We start from the raw sequence: 18,553 nt of genomic DNA, 5'->3' as shown, positions 1-18,553 counted from the left end.
AACGCTCACCTGCGGAATACTGCTGCTGCGAGTTTCAGCCTCATCCCCACCTGGATTGATAAGTAACGGTCGCCACGCCGCGGCTGAGCCCTCCCTAATCTATCCATCTTCCTGTTTAGCCGGAGATCTTCGGTGGGCGTACATTTCCTTCTATTGGGGAATTTTGGAACCCTCGACGTTGTGGCACCCTCCATAACTCCTTGTCACTCCCTATCCCCGCCATTCTTTGCAATCTGTGGCCCACCATACCTCCGCTTCGGGTGCAAGATCTGCAAGGCTCCTACCGCGAGTCACCATATCCATTACAGCAGCCGGCTCTACGCCACAGATCATTCCAAACTTGCCGCATGAACGACCATGATTTTTTTCATTCCGGCGCGCCAGGTAGTTACACTTTAGATCAAGGCGCCCGACGTGGTAGTTCCGGCTGGCTCGCACCCCCGACTGCAACGCCCAATCAGAGCATTCGACCCACACTCAGTATCAGGACTGTAGAACCTCAGCTACACTTTGCCTGTCCATACTACAAACACTCGCCAAACCGGAAACCTAAGCAGAGGTCTTGTGTTTTTCCTGGCTTCAAGAGCATCGCACGTCTCAAGTAAGTAGCCAAAAGCATATTACGACTATTGCTCCTAACACGGCCAAGGGAGCATTTATATAGACATCACATGCAGCTTCGCTGCTTGAGGTGCAACGAAGTTTTTGGAAACGACGATGCCGCTCTTGACGAACACCGGATTGCGGGAGACCGTTGCATCATGCGCGAGTGCCAGCGAAATTACGATGACGGGCTTGATCAGGACCAAAGAAGCCGGCTGAAGAAGAGAGAGCGGAAAAGTGACACAAAGACAGACGAGGATAAGTGGAGAGCTATCTACAAGACGTTATTCCCGGGTGAGGTGGCAATATCAACGCCTTGTAGGTTCCCTCGGGTCCGCGTCTGGGCTTGTACCGCTGTATGGGTGCTTACTGTTCACAGATTGCAACGACTCAGAGCTGGATGACTACCATCGATACTGTAGGGAGAACTCCGACCGCATTCTGGGGGACAAACTCGGCGCCATTCCAGGCGGTGTCTGGTCAGGGTCGGCACAGCAGATGAAGGAGCTCGTGCGCGACGTGCAAGAGCAGCTCTTTGGGGAATTCCACACCCAGCAAAACGACGACGACCACAGCTCTTGCACTTCCCGTGGTAGCACCCCTATGAGCGCATCTCCGATGACTCCGTCCTACTTCGACGAAAATCCGCCGATGACCGCAGCCGACCCTGAGGTCCACACCTCGAAGAGGAGACGGGTGGGCGAAGAGGCCTACTTCCTTAATGATCATGTCACGTATCAGGGAACTTTGACGCCTCAGATCCGTGTGTCGCCAGCCTGCGAAGCCTTTATGGAGGGTAACTTGATCGCCGAACTTAGCCTCGATGGTAACCTTAGCCCATTGCCAGCCCAGAGTGCTCATGAAGCCGCACTCGGTCCAGGTCCGGACCAGATTCCTCCTAGCAGCACTGCTATGCTTGATTCTGGGATGTCAGATGCACAGATCTCTGGTTTTCCAGATCCTTGGGGGCTTGAATGGACCTTTCTCGCACCTTAGTTTATCTTCTTTTCCTTCCCTCCTCCCATTCCTCTTCTTTCTCTCTTTCTCCCTTTTCTCCTCTTGCTCCCGCTTTTGACTTTCCGGCGGCTCACTTTGTGAAGTCTCATTCAATTTCGGGGTTTTCGTTACGAAATTGCCATGATTTTCTTTTCTCACGGCCAAGTTTCTTCAATTTTTTCCCCCTTTGGATGCTGAACTCGTATTGGAATAATGAGACTTGGACATGTGCTCCGGTATTGAATGAAAAAAATTTCGATTCTCCTGATTCTGGAGCATGGCATGTTGGAGAGAACCTGAGGTGATAACCATTGACAAATTCTCGGCGCATGAGTGGGCGTGGATGTGGGCTTTAAAAACACCGAGACTCCGCAAGACCCTTGCTCGGGGCTCCGCGGGGGACCGAGCGTCGCCGAGAAAAATGACGCAGCCGACACGCTTCACCGCCTTGCATCTAGGTACCCAGACCCTAGCCAGTTCTCCACCGTAGCGCCTTCTCAAAAGTTCCCCGTCAGCACTTCCGCACCAATTCCCCTTTTCATCCGCCGTTCTCACCTCCGTCGCTCCTCCCAGCACGTTAGCTACCATGCGGACCTCGACAATCCTTCTCGCCGCGACCGGCGGCCTCGCGCCCTTGGCCTCAGCAGGCTGGCGGCCCATCAAAAAAGACATGCTCATCTCGCCCCGCGATCAGCGCCCCTTCAACGACCTCCCCATCCGCGTCGCCGATGGCGGCAGCAGCGGCTTCCTCCACGTCCAGTTCCCCATCGAGTGCAGCAAGTGCTTCCCCGCGGACCCCAGCCGGCCGAAGAAGAACCTGCAGGACGGCGTGTTGGAGATTGACTTCCGGATCACACGCACGCTCGGGCTGGACGGCGACGAGGGCGCGCAGGTGAACGGATACACAGTCTCGGACATCGCCTTTCCCATCAACAGCGGCGCCAGCGACGACAACATCGCCAGCGCCCTGCGTCTCTTCGTCGACGGGCCCGAGCCGGACGTCGCGCCCAGCGTGCCCATCGAGGGCACCATCAGCTTCGACACCGTCTTCGCCAATGGCACCCACGACGTCAAGGGCGTCGCGTACAACCTGACCAAGGTGGGCGAGGTGGCGCCGGGCGCACCCACGGGCTTCCGGCTGTCGTACATGCGCGCGCCGCAGAACAGCATCCTGCGCATCGAGCGGAACGCCGCCAACATCGACGGCGAGGCCTACCCCTTCGAGCACCCCGAGCTGTGGGTCGCGGTCGGCACGCACGACGGCAACACGGAGCACTTTGCCTGGCGCAACGAGCTCGACTGGCTCAACCCGCCCCACGCCCGCGTCTACCCCGGCTGGGACCAGGAGTTCGTCAACTGCAAGACGACGGCGTGCCGCGTCAACAAGATCCACACCAAGGTCAGCAAGGCGTACGACGAGTGCGTCCTGCGCGCTGAGCACCCGGACCAGTTCGAGGGCGGCGTCGTGCCGCCCGGCTGCTACATCCTGCTCGCCGGATACTACGGAAAGCGCAACATCATGTGGGTTGGCTGCGCCATCGTCTTCTCCATCACCCAGCTCCTGAAGAGGAACATGGAGAAGCAGAAGAAGAAAACCGAGGAGAAGAAGAAGCAGGTCGAGCTGGACGAGCAGATGCTCGATCAGAATGAGGACGATATCGTGTCGTACATGATGGAGGTCGAGGCGAAGGCCCAGGCCCAGGCTGCCGCCACCGGCGCTGCCACCGAAGGCCAGGAAAATGTGAAAGCGAGGAAAGCACACAAGACTTCGGACGAGTAAAGTCGTTGACGATGTTGATTTTGGAAAATAATGTAAAAAAGAAATGTACAGTACTTATCCATCTGTAACGGGGCATGTGTACGGGCATGAAGACATGTATCATCACCGAAACTAGACTAGAAAACGCTTAATAGACTAATACGTTCATGAAAACAGATACCTCTTTCACCGTTCTCAATTTTTTGCTCCTGCTTAGGACACCCTCTTGTAGAACCTGGCTTCCGAGATTATTCCTTCAGCAATCCCTTCTTGAGCTCCGACCTGGACCTCTCAGACTTGTACCTTCTTTTGAGTTCCGACATGAACCCCTCCAACCTAACCCTCCTGTATTTTCCAAACATAGACAACCCAAAACTTGATTTCACCAATCACCCCTCCCCCATTTAGCCCTGGCAACCCCCATCCCTCTACGCCTGGCTCAAAATCCTCCTCTTCTCCAACCACCACGCACCACCCAACATGACAAACATCGCCGCCTCCAACTTCGCCTGCAACAACGGATCATGCACCTCGTGCTCCCTGCCGGGCACGTGATCGAACGCCGCGACGCCCGGGTAGAAGTACGCGCTGGCCTGCGTGACCCAGTACAGGGCGCCGAGCAGGACGGCGGTGCGCAGGCGCTCGAGCTGCTTGCCCTGGCGCACCTCGACGATGGCCTTTTTCTCCTTGCTCTGCGCCAGCGACGCGGGCAGCGCGCCCGGCACGAACGTGTACCACAGCGTCGCGAAGCCGAGCAGCAGGCCCATAGACATGGTCTGCCCGTTGTGGAATTTGGCGTGCGGTAGCCACAGCGGGTGGTAGATGTGCGTGTCGTTCCAGTCGGCGAGGTAGCAGCCGAAGCTGGTCGTCAGCGAGACGAGGGTGAGGAGGGTTTGGCCGGCGGTGGGGAGGCCCATGGTCGTTGATGTTTTGGCGCTGCTGGTGTTTTCTTTTTGTCCGGAGAGGTTTCGGTTTTCAATTCTGGAGGACTTGCTTTCTTTTTTTTTTCGCGCTGTGTAACCAAGCAACTCCAGTGCTTCTGGCGATTCGAGCGGGGGAATATTTAAACTACAGCTTGATCGGTATCCCTCCTCGGTCTCGGCCTCGGGCTCGGTTGCTTATAATTCGCGATGATTGACGCAGTAGCTTTGGCTCAAGACTTCGGATGGGTTCCGAAAACGAGATGTCTTGTAAGCTGCTGTGTAAGACGGAGGTGGTACAAGAGCGGGGCACGAAGCCGCTAACCTTATTCTTCGCCCTTTCGGCGTCGAGAAACGCGCAAGAAGCGGAACGAAACGGTCAATCGCTATGCGTCTAGGAATTGCTGGAAACTCCTGCAATCCTTCTCATACTCTGATGGCAGTAGAAGCGTGCTGACATGTATATATATATCCCAATAATGCTCCGCTTACCTGTACGCATCAATTCTCCCCGCCCCGAACTCCGGCGCCACATCCGATGCAATTGACCAACGAATCAGCCCAAGACTACAGTGGAGAAAAAGCTGTTTGCTTCTCCAGACCGAGAAGTCGCATACCTACGATTCAGCTGCTCCAAGGAGACGTTCGGACCCGAGTATACATGCGAACTGCGGAGATAGGGACAGAGCTGGAGCGAAAAACCTCCGTACTTACATATCCTATTTGCTCGGTGCCGTCGGCATTCGGCCTCTACACCCGACCGATTTTAGTCTCGGGGCGAAGTCTATGGTACGCGGTCTTGTAAGTGCGAGTTGCCGAGAGCGATTCACAGGGGCTCTCGGCTCCCTTTAGCCTTAAAAAATTTATGCATAAAATTATGAACGGGGATCTGGAAGTAACAGACGAGCAAGATTGAAGCAAGAGAGAAGGCGGGTAATTGATAATTTGTTCAAACATTACTGCTATGTCGCTTTCATCATCTACACAGCCTGTGGTATCATACAAGCCCTCCCTTCGATATCCTCTACCTCTCAGGCACCGACAGGCCAAAGAAAATTCTAGAAGTGAGGCATGATCGTCAATCCTTCGGTATTCATTCTTCAAAGCGGCGCGAGATGATCCCGGCCATTCCGGTCCCTCCCGCCCCGAGCCATAGACCCTTCCCAATGACCCCTGCTAAACGCCAAACTAGTGCAAAAATATGTCAAGCTGTAATAGCGCTCTAGATGCTCTGTATTGGAAATCTCTTCGAAGCCCTTCTGGAGAGTGCGCCGCTTCATGCGCATCCAAAAACCTTGAGGAAGCCCCATAGTCCACCGGCGCAGAGAATGGGGATGGTAACGTTATCGTCCCAGCCGAACAGGTCGATGGCCTCGCTAACGCTAGCCACAACACCGGCCACGACACTCATGGTGCCGAGAGCCAGGTTGCCGGTAATGGTGCCCTGGTCCTTGGTCCATCCGAGGAAGTCCTTAACCGCGGTAGGCAGGCCTAGTTGGCCCTGGAACGCGAACGCAAAGTCCCCGGAATTGATGGTAGGGTTCTGGGATTCCACACCGGGCGCGATCCAGCCATAGAACGCGGCGGCGGTGATCACACCCATCACAACGGCTGCCAAACTGCCAGCCAAGCTCTTTCCCTGGCGTACCTTGGGAGTGTACCTGCCCCACCTCCTGCCGGCAGTGCTGGCAGCCGTGTCACACCAGCTCAGCAGCATCACGGCCATGACGCCAATGTCCTTGGGAAAGAAGCGGAGAGCCGCCCAAGCGCCCAAAAGATACCAGATAACGCCGTTCCAGCCGTCGACCTCAGACTCGCGCATCAAGGCACCCAAACATCGAATGTAGAAGCGGTTGAACGCAGGATAACGGTGCCGTATGATATCAGTTGTGAAGATCGGGATGAAGAGCGAGAGCAGAACGGGGTGGATCTGGGTTGGTTGCGCATACGAGGCGTAGAGCCCGAGAGTGAGGAAGCCGATGGAAGTGTGGAGGATCTTGCGAGGGATTTCGTGTCGGTGAATCTGGAGACCGTTAGCTTCCCGCCGTTCGCAAACGTCCTAGGCAGAGCAAGACGTACAAATGAGCGCCATTCCTGGTGGATGGGGATCAGGCCGAGCGGGCTTGGGCTCCGACTGAGACTGCGCCAGTACTCCTTGTTCGAACTGGCAGTGTGCGGCGAAAGGTGACCGTTTGCCGCGCCGTTTGGCAGCGAAAGGTCCTTCTTGTTCCTGCCTGCCGCTTGCGCAACCGCAGCGTCGTTTAACCTCTTCTTGACAGGGCTTCTGCTGCGCAGGCGCGGGCGCCTGCCAAGCTCATCGGAGCCCGAGCTGCTGTCGTTCTCGTCGATTGCTGGGGGCGAAACGACTTCGCGGTTGCTGTTCATGCGGCGGGCGGCTGAACGGGTGAAGTAACCGCTCGCGCTGCCATTTTCTGAAGGAGTGGGCGACGGGCTGATAACGCGCGGCGTGCGCGGGATTTGGGATTGCACAGACACGGCCATGGCGGGATACCAGCAGGCGGAGAAAGGTGGGAGGAGAGGAGGGCGGACGTAGCCGGAAAAGGTTGAGCGTGCGGAGGACCAGAGTTCGGAAAGTAGGTTGTAGAAGTTTGGACTGTGGTACGAGCTGGGTGTTGTCGCAGGGTGGTCTCGTGCCGAGAAGAAGCTGGGCACTAATGGAAGGGTCGTCGTCGCGTTGGTCGCGCGTGTTGCCGGCGCATGTTCTGCGGCGTCGGTGTCGGCGGCCAGCGTGGAGGCTTATGTAGAGAGCAGGCAGAAATAAAAGCGGCGGAAGGGGCGCAAGACACAGATACAGGTAAGATTGCGAGCTGGAAGTCGGCGGACCCGGGTAGCCTTGATTTTTTCCCATGCGCGATGCTGGTCCGGCCGACTCGGATCGCACATCATTGCGCTTCCGGCCGGCCAGTCATCCGCAAGCATGTGCTTGCACCACCGAACAGCGCCAGTCACCGCTCGCGCGACCGCTCTCTGCCTCCGTGGCCTGTCGATGAATTGCCTGTTCCGACCCTGATGCGCCGAGTCACGTGCACGTGCCGCGCACGACTCAATGCGCCCTCTTATCGATAACAGCTGACTCGCGCTCGAATTTTTGCGAAGCGCCCGCTGCGACTTGAGCGCATCGCCGCGCGCCGCTTTCACCTGGCGCTGCCCACACGACATACCCCTCGCCATGGCTCCCGAGAAGCCGAAGAACCCCAGAGCCTGGGACGCTCTCACTCCGCCGCTGTCCGAATGGATCCTGGACGCCGTCTCCAGCATGGGCTTCGAGCGCATGACGCCCGTCCAAGCCAGCGCAATCCCGCTTTTTATGGGCTATAAGGATGTGGTGGTGGAAGCTGTGACTGGCAGCGGAAAGACGCTATCGTTCCTCATCCCGGTTGTCGAGCGTCTTCTGCGTTTGGAGGAGCCACTCAAGAAGCATCATGTTGGCGCCATTGTCGTCTCTCCTACGAGGTACCTTCCATATTCTCCGCCATCACCGCGTTGGCTGATTGTGAGCTTGCAGAGAACTAGCAACCCAAATCCACGCCGTCCTCACTTCCCTCCTCGCCTTCCATGCTCCCTCCGCAGCCGCATTACAACCCCGCGACGAGACCTCCGACGAGAAACCCTCCTTCCCTTCCTCTACGCTCAAAGTGATACCCCAGCTGCTTCTCGGCGGAAACACCACTCCCGCCCAAGACCTTAGTACTTTCCTCAAAACTTCGCCGAACCTACTCATTGCGACTCCGGGACGCCTCCTCGAACTTCTTTCTTCTCCACATGTACACTGCCCGCAATCCTCGTTCGAGGTCCTGGTGATGGACGAGGCCGACAGATTGCTGGATCTTGGCTTTAAGGATGACTTGCAGAAGATTCTGCAGAGGTTGCCGAAGCAGAGGCGTACCGGTCTGTTCAGTGCCAGTGTTAGCGAAGCCGTGTCACAGCTCGTACGTGTTGGCTTGAGAAATCCGGTCCGCATCGCAGTCAAGGTCAAGTCGGCCTCTGGAGCTATTGACAAACGCACTCCGGCATCTCTGCAGATGAAATACCTCCTCACATCTCCCTCTCACAAACTCCCGGCCGTTGCGAAACTTCTCTCCACCCTCTCTCCTACGCCCCAGAGATCTATCATCTATGTCTCGACATGCGCTGGCGTGGACTACTTCCAGCACGTACTCCCCACAATACTAACAGCAGCCACTGTTGTCCCCCTACATGGAAAGCATCCCCAGAATGTACGCGATAGAAACTTCAAGCGATTCACCGAGAGCGTTTCCCCCACAGTGCTCCTGACCACCGATGTCGCCGCCCGCGGTCTCGACATTCCTCTCGTGGACCTCGTCATCCAAATCGACCCTCCCTCCGACCCGAAGACCTTTATTCACCGCTGTGGACGCGCTGGACGTGCCGGACGCCGCGGCTTGGCCGTCACCTTCCTGACCAAGGGAACCCACGAGGAAGACTACATCCCTTTCCTTGCCGTGCGGCAAACACCTGTCACGCCATTGACGAACCCGAGCATCGAGACTACAGATGAGGAGGCACAGAAAACAGCGCAAACTATCCGGAACCTGGTGCTGAAGGATCGGGCCATCCACGACAAGGCTCAGCGCGCGTTCGTGAGCTGGGTTCAGTCGTACAGCAAGCATGCTGCGAGCAGCATTTTCCGCGTCAAGGATTTTGACTGGAAGGAACACGCTGATGCGTGGGGATTGTTGAAGTTGCCGAGGATGCCGGAGATGAAGAAGTGGGATGGAGATTGGAAGTTGGGTCTGTCGATTGATTGGGAGAATTTCAAGTACGCCGACAAGACCAGAGAAAAGCTTCGGAAGGAGGAAGAGGCGAAGGCGAAGGAGGCTCGGGAGAACGGGACGGAAGAACAGAACTCGAAGAAGCGGAAGGGTGGAAAGGACAATGCTTGGAGCGAGCAGAGGGAGATGAAGAAGCTGAGGGAGGAGAGGAGAGAGAAGAGGCATAAGAAGAAGGAGGTTGAGAGGAAGAAGAAGATGACGGATGAGGAGAAGAAGAAGGAAGATGAACTGCAGGCTATGATTGAGAAGATCAGGGAGCAAAACAAAAATAAGGTAGATGAAGATGAGGAGTGGGAGGGGTTTGACTGAAGAGAGAACAATTCACCGGCAAAGTTGATTGTCGAACGCTTCCAGGAGATCATCATGGGTTTCACTAATGACACGAACATGAGGTCTCGGTGTTGGAATAAATTGAATAATTTTCCAATAACGCCTGAAGCCGAAGGAAAAGAACAGCATCATCTCAGTGCGATGAGGCGTCGACCTACTAAGCTATATCTCATCAGGCGTCCCTATATCAATCCCAAACCGCAAATTTGCCTTTCCGGCTTCCATCATAGCAGCTTCTTCTCCCCTGTCATCCTCTTCCGTCACATCCACATTCAAATTGCCAGCCTCATCCACAGACAGCTCATTTCCCATCCCCTCGCTGCTGTCCTGCTCTGTTCCAGCAGTCTCATCTCCAGCTCTATCACCGTCGAAATGATCAGATTCAGCGAGCTCCGACACGTTGGTCTCCTGACCATCCGTCTCACTATCAGCACGTTCAGATCCAGCTCGCTCAGATCCAGCTCGCTCAGATCCAGCTCGCTCCTCCGCTGTCTCGTCTTCAGCTCCCTCGTAGCTAATACCGTCCGCTTCAGCTTGATCTGCTCCAACAGATTCATCTCGCCAATATCCCATGCTGAACCCCTCGTCACGGCACTCCGGCCACCGCTCCAACAACTTCGATCCTGCAAGCAGGCTAGCCACTGCGGCAATGCTTCTTGGATTCTTTGGAAGCACCTCTTTTGTCTGCATGAGGAAGGTTGTGGCGATGCAGATGCTCATGACAGAGAGTAGGGCCGCTAGCACGTGCGTTGAGAGCGCGCTTTGATGCAGACGTAATCGGTTCGGTTCATAAAGTGTGGCGTTCCAGAGTCGACCAAGGTCCACCGATTGCGTCGTAGCATTTGATGGAGGTGTCGTATCCCTGTGAACGCTCACAACTTGCGTCACAATTCGGACGTATAAATCTTCGACGGCTCTCTGTAGCGCGGCGGAGTCGGAAACAAAATCGGAAAGAGAGGCACCATTGCGGATGAGGGTGCCAAAAAAGCCGTCGACATTACCGAGAGGAGCCATTTCATCTTCAGTGGCATACGGGGTCAAGATTTTGTCTCCGAGATGTAGGATTTCGACAGAAGCGAGTGTTTGCTTGACGGATTCGTTGAGGACGGGGATTACTGCTGTGGCAGTATCAAATGAGGTTATATTAATATCACCAGTCGTCCGGAGAGTACGCAGGTCTGGGTACGTTAAGCTGACCGTTGCATCTACACGCTCCAAATACGGCGTGCAATGCAAAACGTTCACCTGCGTGAGGTTGGTCATGTTCACTGCGTCATCAAGCTCTCCCACAATAGCCATGTATTCCGGACAATGGTAATCCAGCCCGCTGCGGTCAACCCATTGCCCGAAGAAACCGTCGTGGAGGGGTAGCCTTACTTCATTTCTATGAATGTCGTACCATTTTTGCTGATCACCGCACGTGGACATTGTTGAGACTTCCATTTCCAGCATATGAATTGCCCCACCTCCAGATACCTCCATCCAGATGGCTTCCGGCGTGACTATGGTGCAATTGGCGACAGGGCGAACGACAGGCATTGTCACTCTAACGAATGAGTCGGACCGGACAGGCAGCGGATCGACAATATGATGAAGCGTAGGGATTGCAAATGTTGCGTAGGTCCAGTCAGGCAGGTCCATGTGATCATTTAAGACCAGATTGGCCGTCATGACACCATCTGACTGAACACTAATCTCATGTAGTTCCGTGAACGAGGTGAGCTTGAAGTATTCAGATTGCCGTAATGATAGCGTTTGGGTATCGAATGCCGTATCCGTGTAGTAGAGACCGCTTGCGAAAATCGTCAAGAATGGCGACAGAACCATCCCAACTGAAGTGGCAGCCGTGCACCATCTGCGCTTCCGTAATGCTGTCCACAAAGCATGAAACCCCACACGGCCAAAGTAGTTCTCATTTATCGATAATGTAGCAGGGACGGGGCCTCTCCGGAGTGTGTGAAAGGGCTCAAATGTCTTGATCTCAAAGTCCAAGACTCCAATTGCCAACCCGAAAAGAAGCATGGTTGTTACTGGAATATAGCGTAAGCCGTAGTCTAGGTAGGGTTTGTCGGTGATCGTGAGAAGTCCATCCTCACGGTAGGAGACTCTGTACATAGCCTCCAACGATGCTATAAGTGCAATCGTCGAGGTAAGCAGGATCATTCGGACAGAAATCCACATGATGAAAGGGTAATACCACTTGATCAAATTCGGTTTCCGCGCGTGAACGGCCTGGTCTTCACTTTTTCTGGTAAAATGGCGACGGAGAGGTAGAATTGATAGTGTATGAAAGCTGTTATATCCCTCAAGAGCTTTCCATTTTGTTTCGAAGGAAAAGGGAGCCAGGATCGCTCGGATCTCTTTCAAATTAGAGTTTCCGTGTAAATTCAGGAGCTTTGTGAATATTCCGCTAGACGCCAAGATGGTGGCAATGCCGGTTATTGGTCCTGGATCGCAGACGACGTATTCCTTACGGAAAATTCTGACCAGGCCCAAGCAAATGAAAACGATTATGAGGATAATCGCTTCAGTAACCCAGAATGCTGGTCCTTGAAGCTGGATTCGATCGAGAAACTGAACTTCAGCTACCTCAAATTCTTTTCCGGAATCTTGCAGAAGATAAGAGTTCGAAAGTTGGACCATAGTAGCTCGGCAGAGCTTGCTGAAGGTATCCAGAAGAAGTCTTTGGTCAAGAAACCTTGTCGCATTGTCCTGTGGAGAGGTTGCATTGAGAGCTTCGAAAAAGTTCAAGAAAGTGAATGATTTCTTGAATCCTTCAAATATATCCCATCCCGTAATGTTACCAAGCTTACGGCTACCTGGGGAGTCGAGTAGATGGATGGTGAATGGATCTCCGCTCGAAGTCGCTGAGGGATTGAAACTGAGTTCAGCTTGCCGAATAGCATAGTCTGGTCTGCATACCAGGAATGCGGAAACGTCTCTAAGCCATGGATAGCTTTTCCCGGGCTCGGAGTCGTATGGCGATGTCGGGTAATTCGAGGAGTCACCCGCTCGGTCGTCATAGCTGTTGATGAAACCAACTACGAAACGGCGGTCATCGCCAGAGCAGTCAACTTGACTACCATCAGAGAAAATAGTCCACAGAGGTGCGTTTTTGTCTCCCTCCGCAGTGATCGTTGAGCAAGATGGAGAGGAAAGGCGAACCGAAATGTTGAATACCCTCTGTGAGTTAGCAACCCAGGGAAGTAAATGCAACAAACGACCGTCCCTATTCGCCATTATAAGACTTGAAAGATCTTGAGTTGCGACATAATTGACGGTTTCTAGAGTTCCAAATTCGCAATCGAGGTGTGGCTCAATGATATCAACAATCGCAATGTTCTCTATTGCTGAGTCGCTCCCTAGGCTCAAATATTAGAAACTGGATTGATAACCGAAGACAATTTCAAGTACAGATTCTACCATTTGGAAAAGGAGGTACTTCGCTTCCGATGGATGCATTGGTGTACAATGGGTAACCCAGATTCAAAGAGTGAGCACCGTATACTCGGGATATCGCTTGTCCGTTGACCTGTGATCCGTTGAAGTGATCCGCCGAGAACGATAGACCTCCATGCACAGACATTGACGAAGACTGTTCTTGAGTAGTACCTAGCGTAAACAAGCCTGCAGATAGGACTACTAACACTCTCATAAGTATAGTACCTGTAATTGAAAGAACGACCGGGAAGTCTTGCGCCTTCAAAGAATGTAGCCAAGCAGCCACGATATTTGGAGAGATATGATCAAGCAGGACGCTCCGTTCAGCTGGCTGAGGGCCCTTTGCCATAGTAATCCAGGGCATTAGCAGCCTTGTGCGGTAGTCCATCTGATTCCAAAATACTCCAAATAGAGTGAAAACTAGATGAATATGAGAGGTCACCTTGGAGATCTCAAAGTCTGGACTACTCGCCTGCAGTTGGTCCATAGGTCCAAGCGTAGTATTGCCTATCTCCTGCCGCACATATTCCTTGGTTCTGTCCGGAGTACCAAGCGAGGATTCCAAGAGAAAGTCCAATAGTCATGAGGCTTGCCGAAAAAGCCAACAGAGTAGTAGGCCGTAAGAAGAACGGTACCCACATAGACCCATCTTCACCTTGCTCGGTGTTTCTGTCTGGCCTGCTAGCCAAAGGTTCAATAATTTGGTTGAAACCGTACGAGCCATCTGAGTCTTCATCGGATCGGACTGAGGAGTAAGGCATCGCGCTGACAGCGAGGGCTCTTGATGGATTTCAGTCGAGGATATTGGCCACGAGCCCAACACTGGCCCTTGAGGTAGAGCTCGTAGTTTGTAGATGTCGCAAGCGTCTAGCTAAAAGGGATGAAGAGATTCTTTTCTGGTGATAAAAGGAAGCGCTCAGGTCTTTTGCGTGTGAACAGGACAAGCTCACACTGAGAAAAGGAGAAGGCATTCGATAAGTTATATTATCTTATACTCGGGACCAGTGATACTGAGGTAGTACACACCTCAGAAATGTTTCTAAATTCGTTCATGCTAGTCTCAAGTCGTTGTGGTACCTGAAGCTCAGCCTCGTTCAGTGCAATCGGCCCACCTCGTAGCTAAGCCTGTTGTGCTACAGACACAGTACAGATTAGGCCAGCTTCGAAAGCCAGCGACAGGAATAGCAGAGCCTTGTAACATGTTGAGGGGCCATAAGCCTCCAGATGAAACGATCTTTCCCAATTTCGCGAGGAGTTTATTCGGGCTATGTGGGAAACTGACATTATCGTCGAGATGTGAATGTATGAATATGTTAGCTCTATATTTACATCCAAGTAATTGTTTACACTACACGTAGGATGATAATTGATAGGCGTCTGAGAAAACAAGATTTATGCGAGATTTCGGTTGCAATTCCCCCTTGTGATGCGCCTCGAGGGGGGGTTAGAAATCAGCTGACCCAAAACCAAGTTTTAGAGTCCCTGAGTTTGAATCCATTGCGCGGAGTAGTTAAGACCGATTGGATTTCCCGCGCCTGCTTGTCATACGTGTTCGCGTTTTATTTGATGCTTTTGGATGGCATCAGAAGCACGCAGGGGAACGATTGAAATATTGAACCTTTTCTGCACAGCCTCATGGGACTGGGTACAAACAGAACTGAACTGTTGTAAGTGGCGTGCGCCTGCTGTACTACAAGGTTCGACTCAGCATCATTGCTGAGAAAACGATTTCCACACGAAATGGGGACCCGCGTCGGCAACCCACAAATCAAAGATGCATTCAATGACGTATTCATGACTTTCCCCAAACCTTTTTGGTCTCTTCAGCCTTGCGTGCCATCCAGGCTCGAAAGTCCTATTCTTAGGGATGGAGAGCTGTGGAGTTTCCGACGCGCTAGGCTGAGACCGAATGATCCAGACATAATACTTTTCTCAGTATGCTCTGAATTGATATACTAACATGGCAGGTTGCAGGTTGTTTCAACATTACCAACCTGTGCATATGAAATCGCCGTAAAATCTCTTGTCCATGTAGCCAAGATTAAACGATCGACTGGAGTTGCTTTGACGAGCACTGAGGTATAGGGTAGGCAAGCAGGGCGCACAGATGAGAGACAGAGACAGCGTCTCACACATGTCTACAAGCTCTCTAGGAATGCTGACCTACAAATATGTACAACTGTGGTCAAAACCTTGTGCGGGTCGGGTCTGCCGGATGATCGTCACGCACTGTTCGAAGCCAAAACCAACACTCGCCAACTCCTCCCGCTTTCTCTCAAGGCGCCCAGCAATCTGCGACAGCGGCTCCCTCGTTTCGTCTCGTTACCGCCCTCGGCTGCTGTCTTCTCGAGATGTCCCCACTGCACGATGCACGGGGAAATTGCTTTGGGTGATCGCTCGGGAAATGTGGACGATAGGCAGCACGTTCCAAGGCTTCGCCCTGTCGATAGGTCGTCACACTGGATCACTGACGGTGGGAGGCCTGGCGCGGAGTCAGCCGTTTCGCAGCGAGTCATGACCGTTACAGAAACTCCGAAACTCTTTTCGTACAAGGACCACTAAGCTCAGAACCAGATCGCTTCGATTAGCTTAATTCGCGCTGCTCGTAAATCTCCAGTAGATACTCTATTCTTGAAATTTCGCCATAGCATTCTCGTGAGGTTGTTTCCTTGTCTCTCATCTATTTACTGTGCTTGATAAATACTGACGGTGCCTGAATCCTGAGCACAGACACCTTCCGCAATCGCCTACTTCCGTCATGCTTTACCCTGAATACGACTCAGGACGCTAGCTCGGTTGACGACTCAGAGGAAATGATGAAATCCAGATGCTACGGCTGACCAAGAAGCTCTGTCAAAAAGCTGTCATCTGATCTGCTCTCAACCTGCGACTTACTAAGTGGTTGTTGCGTCACATATCGAATCACCTGCCAAGCGTGCAGCTTTGAATGGTGGTTTGCCCAGCCCCCACGGCTTGCTCCACAGAGAAGAAGTACATGACTAAGACACCTACGTTAACACTGACACGCCCATGGATATTTCGCATGGCCATAAATTCTTTGCAATCTTTGCAACAACCAATAGTAGGCAAGCATTAGCTCTCAGTAGTAGATTTACTATTTTTAGGTTACGTATCGGGCAACTTTAAGGCACAGGCCACACCGCACGGGGCTGCCCACGTTGCAGCATCTACCGATCAACAAAAGACGGGAAGAAAGCAAAGCATCTGGGGGTGCACAGCCTTCCGTGGCATCACGCCGATCTGTGGGGAAAAGTCGGTCTGATGATTCATCTTTTCAAAGAGCGTACCGCCTACGCTCCCGGGATGTTCCTTCATGTCCTTCAGCGTGCCAAGTCGGTTCGTTCCTGAAACTAGATAGAGACGGGCTAAGCGATGCATAACGGTGCCTCTCGTATATGAATAGCTGGGCTACCTGACGCCCCGCCGCCACCGCACCTTCATTTTGGTGACGGTCGCCCCGTTCTCCTGCTTCTGCTCTCTTCCTCTACATTGTGCGCCCAGAATGGCCTACGATGAGTTGATAGCAACCATAACCCTGGTTGGCAGCCTGCTCTCGTTTGCTGCTACCTGCTGCGTCCTCGCCTCATATGTCGTCTATCACAAGCAGCAGCGCTCGTTCCGCCATGCCTTGGTACTCAACCTCGCGCTTGCAGGTAAACTCTCCCACTGCATTACTCAGAATACTCTTGGATATCGCTAATATATTTCCGTAGAATTCATCAATTCGTTAAACAACTCCATATCAGGCATTGTACATGTAAAGAGCCACAAACTCTCGCCAAGCCCAGTATGCACACTCAATGGCTGGGTCGGACAACTGTCTGTGCAGGTATGCAGCGCCTTCACCGCCCCACTTTAGTACCGTGATCACGGCATAAACTAATTGACATTCACATTATAGGCCGCAGACTTCTCGATCCTCGCCATAGCGCTGGTGACAGTCCTCACCATCACCCGCAAAACATACATGCCCAATGCATCGCTTGGAAGGAAAGTCATGATCTGCATGTCCGTCTGGATTGTTCCTCTCATTACCAGTGAGTGCTCCGCATCTGACCGGATCAAGCCCCGGCTGACAGAGTATCTTTTTAAGGTACCATCGCTACTGGCTTGCAGACAATGGTCCCCGTAAGCGGCAACTGGTGCTGGATATCAGCAAAGCGTACTGACCTGAGATATGCCCTGGGACATGGTTGGCGCTTCGCAATCATATTCACAACGATCGGCGTCTACATTTACGTGTGGTGTTATATGCGCGGGCACTTTCAGATGATGGAGAGCACGCAGGTAAAGGGATCAATCGATACGGGCCGCAGTTTCCACAGCAGGAGTATTAGTGGCACAACTCTCAGAAGTGGCAGCTTCGCCAAAGAGAAGAAGCAAGGGAATGGGCATGGGTCAGTTTACGACGAAGAGCTGCAGTTGGAGTATATGCGAATGCGGAAGGAGAATCACCACGCGCAGGCCTTCAAATTCCCTGCATACAGCACGGACAACAAGTCCACTTTTGCCGTACACGAACACAGCGCCGATAACGTGGATTGCGAAGACCGAGACGAGGAGGTAGCGCCGCACGTTATGAAGGATAAGGAGTCTACTTCTGGTCACAATGGCCTGCACTTTCCGGTTCCCAGTGAGTTCTACGCATCCTCGATTCAGCTTCCCAGGACCGAAAAAGGAATACTTCTTGAAATCCAGTTCAACGAATGCCTTTCGTAAATATAGTCCATAGCAACCCGTACTGACAACACCTCTTCCGCACACAGGCTCGAAGCTACCCGAACCTACCTCTCTTCTACCAAAACAACCCAGCGCCATATACCCCGGCAACAACAAACCCTCCGGACCAACCTCGCTCTACTCCTCCACCACAACCATCACCAACAACCACCCCCGAAAATTCAGCACGGACACGCTCCCACCCGCCCCCACCGCCTCAACCACAACCATCCACCCGCTCCTCTCCCAGCCTCCTCCTCCTCCTCCTCCTCCTCCTTCGGTCCCCACAACCACAACCACAACCGTCACAACAACAACCAAACACCTCTCCCTCCCCTCCATCTCCTCCTACGCCCGCCGCCAATCGCACCAGGTCGAGCGCGAGATCAAGCGCATGCTCCTCCTCAACGCGTATCCGATCATGTACGTCATCCTCTGGCTGCCCGGCATCGTCAACCGGCTGCTGGAGGCGACGGGCCACGAGAGCAAGACGCTGGCCGTGCTGCAGAGCAGCAGCCAGTACGTCGGTTTCGCCAACGCGCTGACGTATGGGTTCAACGAGCATCTGCGGGAGAGGATAAAGGGGGATCTGGGGAGGTGGGTGCGTGGGCGGTGAGTGGGAAAGGGAAAAGGGAGGGAGGCTGTTATGGGGGATGGATGGGCATGGAGTTTTAGAGGGTGCTGAGGAAATGCTTTCTTTTTTTTTTTATTAGACTTTGAGATACCATAAATGCAACTTCGTCGTTTCTGCCAGTAACTTTGCGCATGAGCGCACCAATGTCAGCTGCACATTAACGTAAGTGTGGAAGTGAGAATGAGGTAGAAACCACATCACAGATGATCGTGCACACATTTGCGCATGTATCATGCATTTTCTATCTTATCTACTCCTGGGTCATATCTGCTTTTCGTAATAAACCCCATCTGTCATATCTTTTTTGTTCTTTTCT

General features: G+C 53.1%; 7 protein-coding genes across 7 annotated transcripts; 4 read left to right on the top strand and 3 right to left on the bottom strand.

Annotated features, from left to right (window-relative positions):
- Positions 1 to 761: 761 nt before the first annotated feature.
- Positions 762 to 1,599, top strand: LTHEOB_5923 (Zn2 cys6 DNA-binding protein; the record flags this gene model as incomplete). The annotated part of the gene is made up of 2 exons (XM_035515122.1): positions 762 to 921; positions 983 to 1,599. 2 exons carry the CDS (start codon positions 762 to 764, stop codon positions 1,597 to 1,599), a joined length of 777 nt encoding a protein of 258 aa, XP_035373615.1.
- Positions 1,600 to 2,185: 586 nt separating this feature from the next.
- On the top strand, positions 2,186 to 3,379 carry LTHEOB_5922 (uncharacterized protein; the record flags this gene model as incomplete). The annotated part of the gene is made up of 1 exon (XM_035515121.1): positions 2,186 to 3,379. One exon carries the CDS (start codon positions 2,186 to 2,188, stop codon positions 3,377 to 3,379), a length of 1,194 nt encoding a protein of 397 aa, XP_035373614.1.
- Positions 3,380 to 3,786: 407 nt separating this feature from the next.
- LTHEOB_5921 (Alpha beta-hydrolase) lies at positions 3,787 to 4,275 on the bottom strand (the record flags this gene model as incomplete). The annotated part of the gene is made up of 1 exon (XM_035515120.1): positions 3,787 to 4,275. The coding sequence occupies one exon, from the start codon at positions 4,273 to 4,275 to the stop codon at positions 3,787 to 3,789; it is 489 nt and encodes a 162-aa protein (XP_035373613.1).
- A 1,279-nt stretch (positions 4,276 to 5,554) lies between these two features.
- LTHEOB_5920 (Phosphatidate cytidylyltransferase) lies at positions 5,555 to 6,780 on the bottom strand (the record flags this gene model as incomplete). Its single annotated transcript, XM_035515119.1, has 2 exons — positions 5,555 to 6,301; positions 6,358 to 6,780. The coding sequence occupies 2 exons, from the start codon at positions 6,778 to 6,780 to the stop codon at positions 5,555 to 5,557; spliced, it is 1,170 nt and encodes a 389-aa protein (XP_035373612.1).
- Positions 6,781 to 7,468: 688 nt separating this feature from the next.
- On the top strand, positions 7,469 to 9,401 carry LTHEOB_5919 (ATP-dependent rRNA helicase spb4; the record flags this gene model as incomplete). Its single annotated transcript, XM_035515117.1, has 2 exons — positions 7,469 to 7,752; positions 7,805 to 9,401. 2 exons carry the CDS (start codon positions 7,469 to 7,471, stop codon positions 9,399 to 9,401), a joined length of 1,881 nt encoding a protein of 626 aa, XP_035373611.1.
- Positions 9,402 to 9,584: 183 nt separating this feature from the next.
- LTHEOB_5918 (uncharacterized protein) lies at positions 9,585 to 11,537 on the bottom strand (the record flags this gene model as incomplete). The annotated part of the gene is made up of 1 exon (XM_035515116.1): positions 9,585 to 11,537. One exon carries the CDS (start codon positions 11,535 to 11,537, stop codon positions 9,585 to 9,587), a length of 1,953 nt encoding a protein of 650 aa, XP_035373610.1.
- A 4,849-nt stretch (positions 11,538 to 16,386) lies between these two features.
- LTHEOB_5917 (Glucose receptor Git3) lies at positions 16,387 to 18,219 on the top strand (the record flags this gene model as incomplete). Its single annotated transcript, XM_035515115.1, has 5 exons — positions 16,387 to 16,537; positions 16,598 to 16,713; positions 16,786 to 16,921; positions 16,978 to 17,517; positions 17,651 to 18,219. 5 exons carry the CDS (start codon positions 16,387 to 16,389, stop codon positions 18,217 to 18,219), a joined length of 1,512 nt encoding a protein of 503 aa, XP_035373609.1.
- Between the last annotated feature and the right edge of the window lie 334 nt (positions 18,220 to 18,553).

This window comes from Lasiodiplodia theobromae, assembly GCF_012971845.1.
Source record: "Lasiodiplodia theobromae strain AM2As chromosome Unknown scaffold_16, whole genome shotgun sequence".
Classification (NCBI taxonomy): domain Eukaryota; kingdom Fungi; phylum Ascomycota; class Dothideomycetes; order Botryosphaeriales; family Botryosphaeriaceae; genus Lasiodiplodia; species Lasiodiplodia theobromae.
This window is presented reverse-complemented; position numbering and strand designations above follow the sequence as displayed.